This window comes from Apium graveolens, chromosome 8, assembly GCF_009905375.1.
Source record: "Apium graveolens cultivar Ventura chromosome 8, ASM990537v1, whole genome shotgun sequence".
Classification (NCBI taxonomy): Eukaryota; Viridiplantae; Streptophyta; class Magnoliopsida; order Apiales; family Apiaceae; genus Apium; species Apium graveolens.
Window position 1 is genome coordinate 16038864 of NC_133654.1, and position 18540 is coordinate 16057403.

Below are 18540 nucleotides of genomic sequence, written 5' to 3' on the forward strand. Positions count from 1 at the left end.
TGGAATTGCATCTCTCTCTTCTTTTACCTGCTGATGCCAAAAAGGGGGAGAAGGTAATTAAGTCCAAATGCAAACCTGTTAAGACACTGAAGGGAAAGGATGATGGAAAAGATGACCAAGGAAACTCTAGAATGGGTGGAGGTCATGGTCAAGGTGGAGGTCTCTCATCAAGTAGAGCTGGAACTACAAGTCAAAGAACAACATCTGATACTGGGAGAAGAATAACTTCTGATACTGGTAAAAGGATAAGTTCTGATGAACTTTTGGAACTTGATGAAGAAATTTCAAGACAGTTATTTCTGAAAGAAAATCCAGGAATGGACTTTGAGAGTCTAAAGGAAGAAGAAGCTAGACTTAAGTTAGAAAAAAGTCAACTCCAAATATGAAGCTTCTCTTGTTGAAAAGAAACTTCCTACGGCTAGGGCTGTGCATTCGGTGAACTGAAACCGAAACCGAACCGAAATTTATTCGGTTTGAAACCGAAACCGAAATAAATAAACCGGTTATTACCAAAACCGAAATATAAAACCGAATTTCAAAAGAAATGTCTAAGTTTTTTCAAAAAATAATAAGAGAATTTACGTTTACAAACAGAATTATAAGTTTTTGATGCTTCATAACATTAGTTTGCATTCAAAACTTAACAACTTGGCTAATATAAAATGAGTCTGTAATATAAGTAAATCTCAAATTGCAGGTGATGTGATGAAACTGGAATCTACCAGACTGCTGTTGCTGCTCCTTTGATTCTGCATTTCTGCCACATGTTGCACTGCTTCTGCAAGTCTGTAATAAGCCAAGCATAAAAATAGAAAGAATTAGAACTTAGAACATGCAATTAACTGAGCCATATTTTAGTAGTAATAATCTCAAAACACAGAAGAAAGAATACCCAGTAGTGGTTACAGTAAGATATATCACTTCAACTAGGAAAATATTAGCAACTGAGAGGAGGATTTATTTAAAATAAAAATCAACAACTCTGAGTCTGCTTGAATATACTTTGACAGAAAATTATTATAAAATCTATTTCCATAAAAACTTTAAGAAGGGAAAACAATATAACCAAATAAAAAACCTGCAAATCTAGGCTAAAAGGAAATTGGACTGAATTTCTTCTAGCAACTCACAGAAAGATTAGTTAAAATAATTCATCGACAACCCCATCAAAATAAGAATACAAAAAGCTACATAACATTTCTAGCTAATTAAAACCATTCAAACATGTATGCAGAGTTGCAGCAGACAGTGAAGTTTTTGAAAAATATGATTCACTCAATTTACCTTATAGCAGACCAAAGCTTAGACTGTTTATCTTTACTTTTAACATAACTGATTACAGCCAATATGCCACTGCTGCACTGCATATATGTAATACAACTACTGAAAACATACTATAGACTATAAAGTACAGTCTACAGAACAGAGAACATACAGTGACTAGTACAGAGCCTCTGTACAGAGCCCATGAAGTATTGAATTATTACTATAAACAACTGCCAAAAATGCATGTCAGGGTATAAGATTTTACCATGGCTGAGTCTGACTAGTTCCACCAGTGGCTGACGCCGCCGTAGAACTTGCATCCATGTTCATCTTCTCTAGTGCTGAAAAAACATAATTTAAACATAAAAATCATAAGTAATCTTCATAAATATATTTCTCACTAATTAAATTTAAAAAACCTAGAAATTAATGTAAAGAGTAGCATACCTTCATCAAGTTGTTTCATTTCATCTGGATCCTCTTCAACACTTATAGCTTTTGCGGTTCGTCTCATCCAATCTTGAGCACATATAAGTGCTTCAACTATTTTAGGTGTTAAAGAACTCCTAAAATCATTGAGAACTCTACCTCCCGTGCTAAAAGCCGATTCCGAAGCTACGGTGGATATTGGGAAAGCTAAAATATCCCGTACCATTTGAGATAAAATGGGAAATCTCATCGAATTATTTTTCCACCACTCTAATATGTCAAACCTCTCGGAAGTCCTAAATGTTTTTGCTTTTTCACTCAAATACTCTTCCAAATCCGATGCCCTACCATCACTTGAAATCATTCCAATATCTTTCTCAAATTGCATCCTCAACAATTGAGATGGATGCACTTGACCAACATTTTCTTCTCTATTTTTCTCTCTAACATCATCTCTTTGTTTGTTTTTTGTAATTTTAGATTTGTATTCATTGAACATTTTATACAATGTTTCTTCTAAAGACTTTCCCATCACACCCCCCACATCTTCCCCGTACATGTGCCTTAACATATACACCACAAATTGTAACTTGTGCCTTGGATCAAGCACCACCACAATAAATGAAAGATTGTTCATTTTAGTTGGACTTCCCCAATACTTTTCAAACTTTTCCAACATCTCCTTTCCAATAGCATGCATTTCAACATTAGCACCATATGTCCAATCATTCAAGGTAGAATGAACGGCATATATCTCATGCAAGAAAATGTTAGAAGTGACATAAGAAGTGCCCGAAATCTTCAAAGTTAGATCATAAAAAATTTTCAAGAATGATGCAAATTTTCTCACGGTTACCCAATCTTCACAAGTAGGCCTTCCATCAACATTACCCACCTTAAGATGTTTTTTATACCTAGGATCTTGTGTAGCATACCTACTAAATGTTCTCTCATATTTTTCTGCCACATCTAGCATTTCATATGTAGAATTCCATCTAGTATCCACATCAAGAATCAAAGATCTTTTAGTCTCAATTTTCTCATATTTTGCACATTCCATAAACACTACCTCTCTCGCGGGTGATTGTCTAACATACTTAACGGCATTTCTCACCTTACTAATTGATCCATCAAATAAACACAATCGATCTTTAACAATTAGATTTAAAATGTGAGCAACACACCTTAAATGCAAATGTCCCCCATTCAAGACACTAGTAGGCCAATTACCAATTCTCTCTTTTAATTTTGTCAAAGCTACATCATTAGAACTTGCATTATCTACCGTGATAGATAACACCCTAGTAATTCCCCACTCTACCAAACACTCCTCAATTGCCATTGCAATTGCCTTACCTTTATGACTAATAATTGGACAAAAGTTTAGTATTCTCTTATGCAACTTCCAATCTTTGTCAATAAAATGTGCGGTTAAACACATATAATTTATCCTTTAATTAGAAGTCCATGTGTCCATAGTTAGAAAAAGGCGTTGGGTTGATTCAAGCAATGATGTTTTTAATTCATTTCTTCTAAGAGAATACATCCCATAACAATCACGTGCAACCATCCATCTAGATGGAATTTGAAACATTGGTTGCACGGTAGCCATAAATTCTTTAAAGCCCAAGCCCTCCCCAAACCTAAATGGTAACTCATCAACAATATTCATTTTTATATATTTCTCTCTAGCCTAATCTTTGTCAAAAATCCAACTACCCAAAGTAGTGTTTCCCCCATCTTTATTAGTTTGAAAAGCTAATTTCGTTTGACGACCTTCAACATTGTATGACTTGCAAGACTTTAAATGATTACACAAACTACTAGTGCCATTTCTTGAAGTATTTGCACTTAAATATTTAGCACAATACTTACATTTACCTTTAACAATTACTCCATCTGCATCTTTAATTTTCTCATAATGTTCCCAAACATCACTTCGAGATTCCATTGCCTTTCTCTTTCTCGGATTTGAAGCAACGGTTTCGGTCTGAGCTTCTAATTCTTCTTGATAGTCATGCTCGTCTTCCATCTAAAATAGATTACAGCACAGGGGAAACAAATTAAAACTAAAATCAGCACCAGTAAAAATAAAAAGCTAATATGGATATAGTTCTGTACTTCTGTTGTTTGAAATACTAATAATAAATTACTAACTTCCCTCAACAGAAGCAGCAAAAAACCAAAGAATAGCAATTTCATACACCAACGAAAACTCGAGAAAACACATCAGAGAGACAGAGACATCAGACAACAACAAGCACACACAAAAAATGAAATATATAGTAGCTTTAATCTTCAATACTAACTACTCAATAATGTTACTATAATAATTAATCACCTGGCTACTTATACTATTATACATACAATGATACAATTATAAAGATTTAAAAATCATACCAAATCAACACACGGTGTGCAAAGGCAATTGAATTGAACAACAATTGAATTGAATTGAACAACAAATTGATAATCGGAGTTACTTACTTCAGAGTTTAGAGTCAGAGAATCGACGCCAGTGTGTGGAGGAGGTTGACACCGGCACGGCAGCATGGAGGAGGTCGGCAGTCACCACTAGAATTGTAAGAATAAACTAGAAACTAGACTGACCGTATGTAAATGTAATAACTAATAATATTAATAATCAATATTTTATATCATATAAAAATGTTCGGTTAATTTTTGCGGTTTTCGGTTAACCGCGGTTAAAAACCGAAATACTGAAAAACCGAAATCTTAAAAAATCATTACCGAAAACCGAACCGAATTTAATATTTTGGTTAACCGAACCGAAAAAATATCGGTTATTCAGTTCGGTTTTCGATTAACCGAACCGGATGCACAGCCCTACCTACGGCTAAAGGCATTGTGATAAAAGAAAGGACAAATCTTGTGGCAACCAAGGCCAAATCACAATTGCAGATAGATCCAAGGTCCAAGGACAAAGAAAAAGTTGGTGAACCTGTAAAGGTTTATGTGCCTCCTATGGATGAAGAAATATCTTATGAAGATGCTAATCTTACTCTGACTTCAAGGAAGATTTCTAAGACAATCTCTGACATGGCTCAAGTTGTTCAGAGTCAAGATATAGTAAGTTCTGATATGACACTGAAGCAAGCAACCTCTGACATAGCTCAAGTTGGCTTGATATCAGAAGATGAATTGAAAGGTAAATTAACCTCTGACATAGCTCATATTAAACCTACTACAAGTCTCCTACCAGGATTCACTAAAACCAAACAACTCAATCTTTGAAGAGTGCAACAAGTGGTTTTGAAGCAAGGGTTGTTACTGGAAAGGAAGTGAAAGATAAATCTGGATTGGGTAGTGCTGATGAAAGAAGAGTGCAAAACACAACCAATGATCCAACTTCCTTGAGTGAACCAGGTGTTGGAGCAACTCCTGAGAGATTGAATCAACTTGAATCTGTACAAATGGTTTACCATACCTTCTTGAAAGAACACATCTTGTTATACTTTATGACAGATGGAAGGGTATACCATATTAGGCAGAATGCTATACCACTGAAGTATTATGAGGAACTAGAACATGTTTTATTCTTACTTCAAGTGAAGAACAGATTAACAGATAGTGCTGTAAATTATTTGAAGACTCAAATTCAGAGGCAGAAGAAGCTTTATTCTGTAAAGTCTGACAGCACATACTGTCCTAAGTACAGAGATCACAAGGATGATATTGTTGATATGAAGCCTAATACTGCAAATATCAGTATATATCTTGGTATTAAGGGACTTGAATTCAATCTAGACTCTAACAAAGCCTATATCATCAGACTAGATCAGGAGTTGAGAAAAGCAAAAATTAATGATCTCAGATATGCTATCTTCCAAACTGGTGAAGATACTGCAGAGCTTAAACATGCTAAAAGGAGAATGATTGATTAACTCAAATATGCTGAGAGATGTTCGTTAAAGAACTATCTCAGAACAACTCCTGACATCAGAGAGATCAGAAATTGAAGCCAAGTCCAGATATACAACTGCATAAATTCTGATGTGTATATAGACTGAAGTTGTTATCAGAAGTTAAAGATGGTAAAGCTTTAAGGACTGTAAGTTGTAGTTGTCTAGTCAAAATCTCATGCATTTGTACTTAATGTTTTTGACATCATTAAATATCTGTTAAACTTGTATATTATGCTAATTTACAAGTTGGGGGAGATTGTTAGATATATTTGATAATGTCATGTCTAATATGATTTGTGTTTAGTTTTCAGATCTTACTTAAACATGACAAATCAGTACTTAACTGAAATCAGCACTTACTGGAAGTCAGAACTTAAGGATATCAGTACTTAAATTATCAGGAGATAATTATCAGAAGATGGATATCAAAACTTAAGTGCGGGAGGACGAACAGTTAAGGAAAGGCTGATTGAAAGGAAAGAAGATCAAGACTAAATAAAGAAGAGATATGCATGGAGAAGAATTCTATGAAGAATAGAATACTTGGAAGAAAAGATATCTGATTGATATATTTTAGGAAGCAGAATTATATTCCATATCAATTAGAACTTATCTTGTAACTGTGTAGTATATAAACACAGACATAGGGTTTACACTATACGTGTTATCATTATCGAGAATAATATTCATTATAACCCTAGCAGCTCTCGTGATAATTTGTTCATCACTGAGAGAGGATAGTTCCATATTGTAACAGAGTTTAATAAAGTTTGTTTTCTGTTACTTGTGTTCTTTAATTCGATTTGATTATGCTAAACACTGTATTCAACCCTCTTCTACAGTGTGTGTGACCTAACAAGTGGTATTAGAGCAGCTCTGTTAACACACAAACAGTTTAAGATCCAAAAACCATCATGTCTGAAGCAGAAACTCCAAGCAAGCCCACCAAAACTGAAGAACCTCCAAAGACTCAAATCCATAGTCGATATGAGGCTATTAGAGTTCCCATACTGAAACCATCTGAATATCCCATATGGAAGGTGAGGATGACTATATTTCTGGAAGCTACAGATCCAGAATATCTTGACAGAATCAATGAAGGGCCTCACAAGCCAACCAAACTCGCTGTTGCAGTTGTAGGTGAAGCAGCAAAGTATGTACCAAAGGAGAAGAGTGATTACACTGCTAAAGATATCCCATCAATTGCTAAGGATGCTAAGGTACGACACTTTCTATATAGTGCCATTGATAATGTAATGTCAAACAGTGTAATTTATTGCAAGACTGCAAAGGAGATATGAGATGCCTTGGAGACAAGATGCCAGGGAACTGATTCGATTAAGAAGAACAGGAAGACTATACTCACTCTAGAGTATGAACACTTTGACTCAAAGCCTAATGAGTCATTGACTGATATATATGACAGATTTGTCAAACTCTTGAATGATTTGTCACTAGTTGATAAGGAGTATGATCTTGAAGATTCAAACCTTAAATTACTGTTAGCTCTTCCTGAAAGTTGGGATTTGAAGGCCACAATTATAAGAGACAACTATAATCTTGAAGAAACAACTCTTGATGAAATTTATGGGATGCTCAAGACTCATGAACTTGAGATGGAACAAAGAAGCAAGAGGAAAGGAGGAAAATCAAGGACAGTTGCTCTTAAGGCTGAGGAAGAATCCCCCAAAGCAGCTACATCAAGGAAAGGCAAGGGAAAAGCGCTCATCACAAAGTCTGATACTGAGCCATCAAGTTCTGATAGTGATGATGACTCAGAAACTGAAAGCTTGCCTGAGATGGATGCTGATGAAGAGATGATGAACAGTTAAGGAAAGGCTGGTTGAAAGGAAAGAAGATCAAGACTAAATAAAGAAGAGATATGCATGGAGAAGAATTCTATGAAGAAAAGAATACTTGGAAGAAAAGATATCTGATAAATATATTTTTGGAAGCAGAATTATATTCCATATCAATTAGAACTTATCTTGTAACTATGTAGTATATAACACATATATAGGGTTTACACTATACGTGTTATAATTATCGAGAATAATATTCATTGTAACCCTAGCAGCTCTCGTGATAATTTGTTCATCACTGAGAGAGAACAGTTCCATATTGTAACAGAGTTTAATAAAGTTTGTTTTCTGTTACTTGTGTTCTTTAATTCGATTTGATTGTGCTAAACACTGTATTCAACCCCCTTTTACAGTGTGTGTGACCTAACATCCCGCACAACACTCATGGGCACAACATTGGGAGCCTCACAAAAAGGAACCCAACCCATCTCAAGAATCATCTCCAAAAGCTTACCATCGTTCCCTGATGGCAAAAACCCTCGTTCCTTAGCAATAGGCTTCGAGAGAAGCCTCGTGTACTCCTCTTCAGCCCCAGGAGTAGAAAACCCAGGTCGCACACCCCCCGTAGATGAAGTATCAGTGCTGCTGCTTCTTACATGTGTTCTTTGTCTCTTGGGTGCCATTGGGATTGAATGAGATAGAATAAGAGTATAAGTGTTTAGAGAGAATTTGTGTTTGAGAGTTGTGATGTGGTGGAGAAGTTGTGTATAAGTGTATGTATTTATAGGTGGAGAGGTGAGAATTTTATAAGGAATAGAAGTGGGAATTAATTATGGGAATCGTGGGAATAGTGAATTGATTAGGAGAGGGAATTATGGGATGTGGAAGAGTAAAAATCGGGTTAGAATTGATTTTGGAGTAAAAGTCCCGAAATTACCTTATGAAACTGCTATTTGTTTTTCTCGAGCAGGACCCGGCGCGGCCGCGCGGTAGGACAGCACGAGCGCGCTTTCATACTGGAAAACCGGCGTGGCCGCGCGCTTCATCAGCGCGGGCGCGCTTGGTTACTGGAAAAACGGCGCGGCCGTGCGCTTGATTAGCGCGGGCGCGCCCAGCTTCTGTAGTTGGCCCTAAATTTTTTTCTTTTTCTGATTTTTTTATGTTTTTCTCCTTTCTTCATGCTTCTTCTACCTACTAATGTACAACATACTTGGGTTGCCTCCCGAGAAGCGCTTGTTTTACGTCGTTAGCTTAACGTAGAATCTTGAGCTCAAACGGACAATAAAACGACACTAACCACCTCGCGGTTTGCTGTGTCACCATAGTAATGCTTCAACCTCTGACCATTAACTTTGAATGCCTGGCCCGGATTATTCTCAAAAATTTCCACCGCTCCATGCGGAAACACAGTTTTGATTGTGAAGGGACCTGACCATATTGACTTCAACTTTCCAGGGAAAAGACGGAGACGGGAGTTGAATAAAAGAACTTGTTGCCCCGACACGAATGATTTGAGCACTATACCCCTATCGTGCCACCTTTTGACTTTTTCCTTGTACATTTTATTGTTCTCATAAGCTTGAAGTCGAAACTCGTTGAGTTCATTCAATTGAAGCATCCTCTTCTTTCCAGCTGCATCCAAGTCCAGATTCAATTTCTTCAAAGCCCAATATGCTTTATGCTCGAGCTCCACATGCAAATGACACCCCTTTCCATAAACCAACTGAAACGGTGACATTCCCAATGCAGTTTTATATGTTATTCTATAAGCCCAAACAGCTTCATCAAGCTTCAAAGACCAATCTTTCCTCGATAGACACACAACTTTCTCTAGAATGTGCTTGATCTCTCTGTTAGATACCTCAGCTTGACCATTTTTCTGAGGAAGATAAGCCGTAGCAACGCGATGATTCACATTATACCTTTGCATCATAGCAGTGAACTTGCAATTGCAAAAATGCGATCCCTCATCACTGATTATAACTCTTGGAGTTCCAAACCTTGTGTATATCTGCTTGTGAAGAAAATTAAGCACCACTCTCGCATCGTTTGTTGGCAACGCCTTAACTTCAACCCATTTTGACACGTAATCAACCGCCAACAAGATATACTGATTATTACAAGTTGAGACGAATGGCCCGATGAAGTCAATTCCCCAAACATCGAAGACCTCAACCTCGAGAAGCACTTTAAAAGGCATCTCATCCCTCTTAGACATATTGCCCGTATGTTGACATCGATTGCATTTCAAAATAAATTGGTAAGCATCTTTAAACAAGGTCGGCCAAAAGAAACCTGCCTGAAGAACATGAGCTGCTGTCTTTTCTCCACCATAATGTCCTCCATAAGCCGTTGAGTGGCAATCTCGCAAGATTCCCCCCGTTTCGCTGTAAGGAATACATCTCTTGATGATTTGGTCAGCTCCTTGTCGAAAAAGAAATGGCTCATCCCACATATACCACTTCACTTCATGTAGAAACTTCTTCCTTTGAGCATAGGATAAGTTGGGAAGCATGACATTACTCACAAAGTAGTTCACAATGTCTGCAAACCACGGTTCTTCTTCTTGGACTCCAAACAACTGCTCATCGGGATAAGACTCATTTATCAATGTCTTATCCAATGATGTAGCATTAGGATTCTATAAACGCGAGAGATGATCAGTGACTTGATTTTCAGTCCCTTTTATGTCCTTGATCTCAAGTTTAAATTCTTGGAGCAAAAGAACCCATCTAATCAATCTAGGCTTCGAATCCTTCTTCTAGACAAGATATCGAATTGCGGCGTGATCAGTGAAAACTGTCACCTTAGTCCCAAGTAGATAAGATCGAAATTTCTCAAAGTCATAGACAATAGCCAAAAGTTCTTTCTCCATAGTAGTATAATTCAGTTGAGCACCATTAAGGGTCTTACTAGCATAGTAGACCACATGAAATATGTTGTTCTTCCTCTGCCCAAGAACTGCTCCAACTGTATAGTCACTTGCATCACACATCATCTCAAAAGGCTGGTTCCAGTCAGGTGCAGTTATGACAGGTGCCGTGATTAAACTCTTCTTCAATGTTTCAAAAGCTGCAATGTACTCGTCATCAAACTTGGAAGGCACATCTTTTTCTAGAAAACTGCATAACAGCTTCAAAATCTTAGAGAAGTCCTTGATGAAACGGCTGTAGAAACCCGCATAACAAAGAAAACTGTGAATTCCCTTAACAGAAATAGGTGGAGGAAGATTCTCAATGACCCCCACCTTGGCTTTATCCACCTCTAGACTCTTACTAGAGACCTTGTGCCCGAGAATAATGCCCTGTCGTACCATAAAGTGACATTTCTCCCAATTGAGAACCAAATTGGTCTCAACACACCTCTTGAGAACTTGTCCAAGATTTTGCAAGCATTCCTCAAAAGAATCGCCAAATACAGAGAAGTCGTCCATGAACACCTCCATATTCTGGCCTATTATATCAGAAAAGATGGCCATCATGCATCTCTGAAATATGGCTGGTGCACCATACAGACCAAAAGAAAGTCGTCTGAAGGCGAACGTACCAAATAGACAAGTGAAGGTAGTTTTCTCCTGATCTTCTGGAGCGATACAAATCTGATTGTAACCTGAATAGCCATCCAGAAGACAGTAGTACTCATGCCCAGCCAACCTGTCAAGCATCTGATCAAGGAAGGTCAAAGGGAAGTGATCCTTCCTAGTGGCTTTATTCAGCTTCCTATAATTTATGCAAACTCTCCACCCAGTGACTGTTCTGGTGGGAATAAGCTCATTCTTCTCATTTGCTACCACAGTAATACCACATTTCTTTGGTACGCATTGTACCAGGCTCACCCATGGACTGTCAGAAATAGGGTAGATGATCCCTGCATCTAGCCAAAGAATTTCCTTCTTCACTATTTCCTTCATGATTGGATTGAGGAGTCTTTGCTGCTCGACCGTCGGCTTGCTACCTTCTTCTAGAAGAATTTTATGCATGCAATAAGAAGGGCTGCTTCCCTTGAGATCTGCTATAGTCCATCCAATTGCCGATTTGAATTCTCTTAGAATCCTCAAAAGCTTTTCCTCATCACTACCTGAAAGGTCAGATGTAATAATAACTAGCAGAGTAGATGCATCACCTAGAAACGCATACCTCAAATGCTCAGGCAAAGGCTTAAGCTCAAGAGTAGGAGCTTCCTCAATAGGAGGCTTGAGGCGTTTAGGAGCTTTGCTCAATTCCTCCATTCCAAGAGACTCAAAAGGCATATCAATCTTCCTTTTCCAGGGAGAAGCATTCAAATATTGCAACTGTTCTTCACCTTCATCATCTTTACTGTCTGAATTTCCTAATAAGGCTTTCTCTAAGGCATCAGACCTTAGCAATCGATCAAGTTCTGAAGTAACCACAGAATCGACCAACTCCACTTTTAAACACTCCTCATTATCAGTAGGAAATTTCATAGCATTGAACACATTAAAAGTCACATCCTGATCCAGTACTCGTATCGTGAGCTCACCCTTCTGCACATCTATCAAAGTTCGTCCAGTTGCCAAGAAAGGTCTTCCCAAGATTATGGGAATCTTCTTATCTTCCTCGAAATCCAGAATAACGAAATCAGCCGGGAAGATGAGTTTATCAACCTTGACCAAGACATCCTCCACAATACCTCACGGATACGTAATAGAACGGTCAACCAACTGCAAGGTCATATAAGTTGGTTTTGGATCAGGCAAGTTCAACTGCTTGAAGATTGACAAGGGCATCAGATTGATGCTAGCTCCCAAGTCACAGAAGCATCTATCAAATGACACTTTTCCAATAGTGCACGGAATAGTGAAGCTTCCAGGATCTTTAAGCTGCAGAGGCAACTTCTGTTGTAGCACATCACTGCATTCCTCCGTGAGAGCGACAGTCTCTAAATCATCTAGCTTCACTTTCCGAGAGAGAATACCTTTCATAAACTTTGCATAACTAGGCATCTGCTCGAGAGCCTCGGCGAAAGGTATGTTGATATGAAGTTTCTTTAACACCTCCAGAAACTTCTCAAATTGCTTGTCCAGCTTTTTCTTCTACAGCTGCTTCGGAAAAGGTGGTGGAGGATAGATCTGTTTCTCCCCTGTATTACCCTCAGGAGGAGTGTGCTCAATAGTAGTCTTCCTTGATTCCACTTCTACTTCCTGCTGCTCTACTTCTTTCTTAACCTCAGCTTCTTCAGTCAACTTTTAAGTTTGTTCGGGATTCACAACCTTTCCAAACCTTAACGTGATTGCCTTTACCTGCTCTTTAGCTTCCTTCCTTCCTGGCACTTCAGTGTCACTGGGCAATATACTAGGTTGACGTTTAAGTAAAGCATTGGCAATTTGCCCAATTTGATTTTCCAAGGTCTTGATAGAAACAACTTGGCTCTTGCACATAAGCTTCAACTCCTCTAGTTTAGATTTTTCATTGGCTTGTTGCAACTGGAGTTGTTGTCTTGGTGCATATTGCGGTTGCTGAAAACCTGGGGGGTTGTACTACTTAGCTGGATATTGCTGATAAGGCTATTGAACCGCATTCTGAGCGTTGCTCCAGCTGAAATTAGGATGATTGCGGTTGTTAGGATGATAGGTGGCTGGCACTGGTTGCTGCGAATGCTGAAAATTGCTCACAAACTGAGCTGATTCACTAGAAATAGTACACTAATCAGTCTCATGGGCTCCAGCACAAAGTTCATAGACACTGGTATTTTGATTAACTCCATAATTAGCCAAAGAGTCCACCTTCATTGTCAAAGCCTTAAGTTGGGCAGCGATAGCAGTTGCTCCATCCAACTCCAGAATTCCTGCAACCTTTCCCTGAGTCAACCTCTGGAAAGAATTCTGGTATTCATTAACAGCCATCATTTTGATCAATTCATAAGCTTCATCGTAGCTTTTAGTCCACAAGGCTCCTCCTGATGTTGCATCAAGCATGGGTCTAGAAGTAGCACCCAATCCATTGTATAAACTATTGATAATCATCCAATCAGGCATGTCATAGTGTGGGCACTTCCTTAGCATATCTTTATATCGATCCCAAGCCTCACAAAGAGATTCTCCAGTTTGCTGAGCAAACTGAGTAAGAGCATTCCCGGTTGCAGCAGTCTTCACCATAGGGAAGAATTTAGTGAGAAACTTTTGTGTCAGATCTTCCCATTTAGTGATAAACCCTGGTGGTAAAGAATGTAACCAGCTCTTAGCCTTATCCCTTAGAGAGAATGGGAAGAGTCGTAGCTTGATAGCATCTTCAGTCACATCATTAAACTTGAAGGTGTCGCAGATCTCGATGAAATCCCTGATGTGCATGTTGGGGTCTTCAGTAGGAGAACCCCCAAACTGGACTGAGTTATGTATCCTCTAAATCGTGCTTGCCTTGATCTCGAAAGTGTTAGCCCTGATGGCTGGTCTGACGATGCTCGACTGAATGTCATTAATATTGGGCTGAGAATAGTCCATCAAAGCCTTCAGATTTTCTGCTTGGTCTCCCATCGCTACTACAACTGGTTCTTCGACTTTCTCTTCTTCTTCTACCTTCTTTTCTTCTTCAAAAACTTCCCTTCGAACCACCACAAGTTCTTCCTCGGCTTTATCCAGAGTTCTCTTACGATTACGCGAACGCGTATGCATACACCCTCACTAGAGCACCTGAAATAAAACAAGGAAACAGATAAGTAACAATGTCCGAGTCAATGAACTTTAACGACCATTGATGGAAAGCACATAAACTATCAATCAACACTGCAGTCCCCGACAGCGGTGCCAAAAACTTGTTAGTCGCTAAACACGTGCTAAGAATACACGCAAGTATACGAGTTCGCAAGTAGTATAGAATCTTTTCTAGTTCATTCCCACATAGACTGTATTGGTTAACTAATTAATTCATGCACCTAAGCAACAATGTATGGTTATTATTTAATGCTAAGACGATAACTGATTGAGATTGTTATTAACCAAGAATTAAACTAATAATTATAACTAGGAGAATAAGATTGATTGAATTAATATATATGACAAACATGGAATTTTAACTTCATTAAATACTCCATTCAATAGACTTTTCATTCTTAACCTTAGCATGCAATGGTGATGATACTAATCAGATAACACGAAACTGATAAACGCCAACTTTCGTTGCACGAGTACCATACTATCAGACATCCACAAAAGAGATAGAAACTGAATAGACACCAATTATATTGAGACCCTATATGTCTATAGAATTTGACAACATAACGGTTTCAGCACAAGTTATCTATCTTGATTACACAGGGCAAGTAAGATGGTTAAAATTACCTACGAATCATGCATAACAATACATGAACCTGTGCTAGAATGGCAAGTTCTAAATCCTTAAATTCACTTTTGCTTCATTTAGAATTAACACGCTATCTTATAAGTTCGCGACGCTCATAAGACGAATAAGCACAACCAATACTAGGTTATCAATCAATCACCACACACTAAGGTATTGAACAAATTAACTAAAGAAATCCATAAATAAATCCGCTAGAACCCCACGATAACGATTAGCCCATAATCAGACTCATCATCAACATGGGTTCCGATGAAAGCATAATAAAACAAATGTAGTCTTTATAATCAAATAATTAAAACCAAGTACAAAACAAGAGTATGGGTTCAACAAAACAAGAAATGAGCATCCAAGATTACAACTCAAAACAAAGATTCACAAGAATAAACTAGATCTTCTTCGCCTTTGTTGAATTGTGCTATAAGTCTCTTGACATCTTCCCCTTGCACTCTGTCTTGATATATCTTAAAAAAGGACCTAAAGTATGCTTATATAGCAGCACAAATAAGATAGAAGTCCTCCTAATTGTAAATCAATCAGAATCAGGATTCTAAAATCCCGACTTGGCGCGACCGCGTGCTTTATCAGCGCGGGCGCGCTGGCTCTCTGACAAATGGGCACGGCCGCGCCCTAGACCAGTGCGGGCGCGCCGTGCTTCTGGAAAAACTTCTGACTTTCTTTAATTCCTGCTGCAATCGAGTTGGCTTCCGGAGCTTTATTCCATAGACTCCATCCTAACACCATATTAGCATAAAAATAATGTTAATTCACCTGATTCTTCAGATAATGCCTGAAATGCAAAAACACAACAAAACACATCAAAACACAAATAACTTGAGTACAAAACATCAATTCAAGCCTTTATAGAGCATTATAAAGTGTCATAAATGCCACTCAACAATGGTGCAGTACAACATATGTAGTTTGCGGCCAATGAGTGAAAATAGCTTTGGGTGACATAATAACTCGGTTCGTTGAACATCGATCGAAATGAGGTACAATCTTTGTACTTGAATCTGGAAAATCATAACTTTATTATTTATTGTCGTGCATTCTATTATAAAGGGTGAAATTGAAACTATATTACTTATTGTCGTGAAATATTATATTAAAAAGGTGAAATTGAGGCAATATTCGTAAATTGTTACAACAAGTTAAATTATATTTGAAATATATCGTCGTAGTTTTAAACTTTCATCTGAAAACAATCGGAATAGTGATTTTTTTCTCCGATAAAGAGTTCGGGTCCTTTAAAAAATTATTTATTCTTTGATTTGGTGGGGGTGCGCCAGGCCCGAGCAGTAGTGCAACACTTAGGTGACGCATGAAGACCTTAATAGCAAGCTATTGTTAAGATCTTCCCCGATAAAAAAATTAATTTAATATCATGTGAACCATTGGCCTACATATCAGATATTAAACTGATAAGAACAAATACTACACTTAATCTTAGTGAAAAGGCCGAGAAAGGTATGAATGAACAAGCTATCTGACCTTGTTTATATGGATGAGTTCGGCACATCTACCGAAAAGTATCTCAAGGTGGTACGGAACTCTAGGTACATATAAACTACTAATGTAAGCAATGCTATAAAGCGTGGAATAAGATATGAATATGAATTGTTCGAGTACATGCAAATTGACTTTTCCCTCGAAAAATAAAAAATAATAAACTTTTGGAGTAAGTGCATAAAATGTTTTTCCAAAACATTTAACTAATAATATGCAAGTCAACTGATTTTCTATCACTCTTGGTGCATTACGAATTCATATTCAGTTGCTTACTGCAAATTTTATGCAACCACACCCAAAACAAATTTAGTATGTTGCGAGAGTTGTGTTTTATTTTCAAATTTAAACTGAAACTTAAACGGGAAAGCAATACCGGGGAACACCTTAAATATGAATGATGTAGAAAAACCGTGTTGTAAGAAACCATATGCGTCTTTAGTTTACACGGTTTTTTCATTGTTGCGGAAAATAAAATTAAAAAAACTCAATGTAAGAGGGAAATTAATTTTTAAGCACAATATGTCATCAAACGTAAAAGAAAACAAAACCCTTAACGTGAACAAGATAATGGCGCAGTACAATATATGTGCATGTTGATGTTTGTAATTGTGAATATTTACCTCACCTATCATTTCTTATTTTATATTATGATGAATTTATTTAGTGATAGACTATAAACTCATTTGCGTGTTAATAAGAGTAATTTTTACTTGCAAATATTCAATAAATAGTAATAACTTTAAATAAATGAAGTTTTTAATTGATTAATCCCGAATTTTAGATTTCGCCACCCCAAGTTTAAAATCCCCTTGGTTTACCAGGTTTCATAAAATTCAGTAATATAACAAATTATATAATATAGTTGGCGGGGTCGCGCGAACGCAAGCCCCCTAACACAAATTATGATGTAGGCTCCACCACTTGGGTAGACCTTAGGCAAGAACCCATCCAAAGTGCAATGGAAGTCACTTCCCTAGGCCATGGACCTTAATGATCGCCAATTTCCCCCATCCAGGTAAGTAAGTTTTCATGTAGGCCGTATATCTCTATTCATAGCGTTGTTGGAATATTTTACCTTAGATCAGTCGATGTGGGAAGTTCTCAGAGCAGACTTTTGTTATCAACGATAGTGTAAATCTTGTGATATTTGACTATAATTTCATAGTCTGATTAACATGTAATTTAAAATTTTGGAGTTATTTGTCTTAAATAAATAACACGGAATATCTATATCTCCAAACGAAATTTCTTACACCACCTGTACCTTTATGCAGTTTACGGCCAATGAGTGAAAATAGCTTTGGGTGACATAATAACTCGGTTTGTTGAACATGGATCGAAATGAGGTACAATCTTTGTACTTGAATTCGGAAAACCAGAACTTTATTATTTATTGTTGTGCATTCTATAATAAAGGGTGAAATTGAAACTATATTACTTATTGTCGTGAAATATTATATTAAAAAGGTGAAATTGAGGCATTAGTTGTACATTGTTATATTAGGTTAAATTATATTTGAAATATATCGTCGTAGTTTAAAACTTTCATCTTGAAACAATTGGAATAGCGATTTTTTTCTCCGATAAAGAGTTCCTGTCCTTTAAAAAAATTATTAATTGTTTGATTTCGTGGGGGTGCCAGGCCCGAGCAGTAGTGCAACACTTAGGCGACGCATGAAGACCTCAATAGCAAGCTATTGTTAGGATCTTCCCCGATAAAAAAAATAATTTAATATCATGTAAACCATTGGCCCACATATCAGATATTAAACTGATAAGAACAGATACTAAATGTTATTCCCTAACAATATAACAAGAATTACAGAAGGGGGGTTATATGTAATTCTGGCTACTTTTTCAAGATTTTAAAAAATGTTCTAACTGAATATATATAAGTGTTTGATTTTTAAAGTGCGGAATGAAAGAATTATATAAATCAAAACACAAAGTAATAAAAACACAAGCTTTTAAAACTTTTTGGTGGATTTGAATGTATCCACCATATATATATATATATATATATATATATATATATATATCGGTTTGAGAACTCTGTGTAGCTCAAATTGGCTCACAGCTTCTTTGCAAGTAGAACAAACAAACTACAGAGAAATTCTTTACAAGTACAACTTTTTCTATCTCTCTTTCAAAATGTGTTTTCTTAGATTAATGTTCTACTAGCTATACTTGGTTTATATATCACCAAGTTTACATGACAACAAGATAAGATAATAAAACAAACATATCTAGTCTAACTACATACTACATCACTACTCTATTCCAGCATCTTTG

General features: G+C 37.1%; 1 protein-coding gene and 4 non-coding genes across 5 annotated transcripts; 1 reads left to right on the forward strand and 4 right to left on the reverse strand.

Moving 5' to 3' along the window:
- Positions 1–686: 686 nt before the first annotated feature.
- LOC141679328 (zinc finger BED domain-containing protein RICESLEEPER 2-like) lies at positions 687–3727 on the reverse strand. Its single transcript, XM_074485830.1, has 5 exons — positions 3577–3727; positions 1714–3105; positions 1532–1607; positions 1285–1356; positions 687–786 (listed from the first exon to the last, which is right to left on the reverse strand). The coding sequence occupies exons 1-5, from the start codon at positions 3725–3727 to the stop codon at positions 687–689; spliced, it is 1791 nt and encodes a 596-aa protein (XP_074341931.1).
- A 9689-nt stretch (positions 3728–13416) lies between these two features.
- On the forward strand, positions 13417–13523 carry LOC141681851 (small nucleolar RNA R71). The gene has a single exon (XR_012559272.1). It is a non-coding gene; the product is annotated as a small nucleolar RNA R71 (small nucleolar RNA).
- Positions 13524–16014: 2491 nt separating this feature from the next.
- Positions 16015–16210, reverse strand: LOC141681760 (U2 spliceosomal RNA). The gene has a single exon (XR_012559184.1). It is a non-coding gene; the product is annotated as a U2 spliceosomal RNA (small nuclear RNA).
- A 902-nt stretch (positions 16211–17112) lies between these two features.
- LOC141682209 (U1 spliceosomal RNA) lies at positions 17113–17271 on the reverse strand. The gene has a single exon (XR_012559611.1). It is a non-coding gene; the product is annotated as a U1 spliceosomal RNA (small nuclear RNA).
- Positions 17272–17876: 605 nt separating this feature from the next.
- On the reverse strand, positions 17877–18068 carry LOC141681951 (U2 spliceosomal RNA). Its single transcript, XR_012559363.1, has one exon. It is a non-coding gene; the product is annotated as a U2 spliceosomal RNA (small nuclear RNA).
- Between the last annotated feature and the right edge of the window lie 472 nt (positions 18069–18540).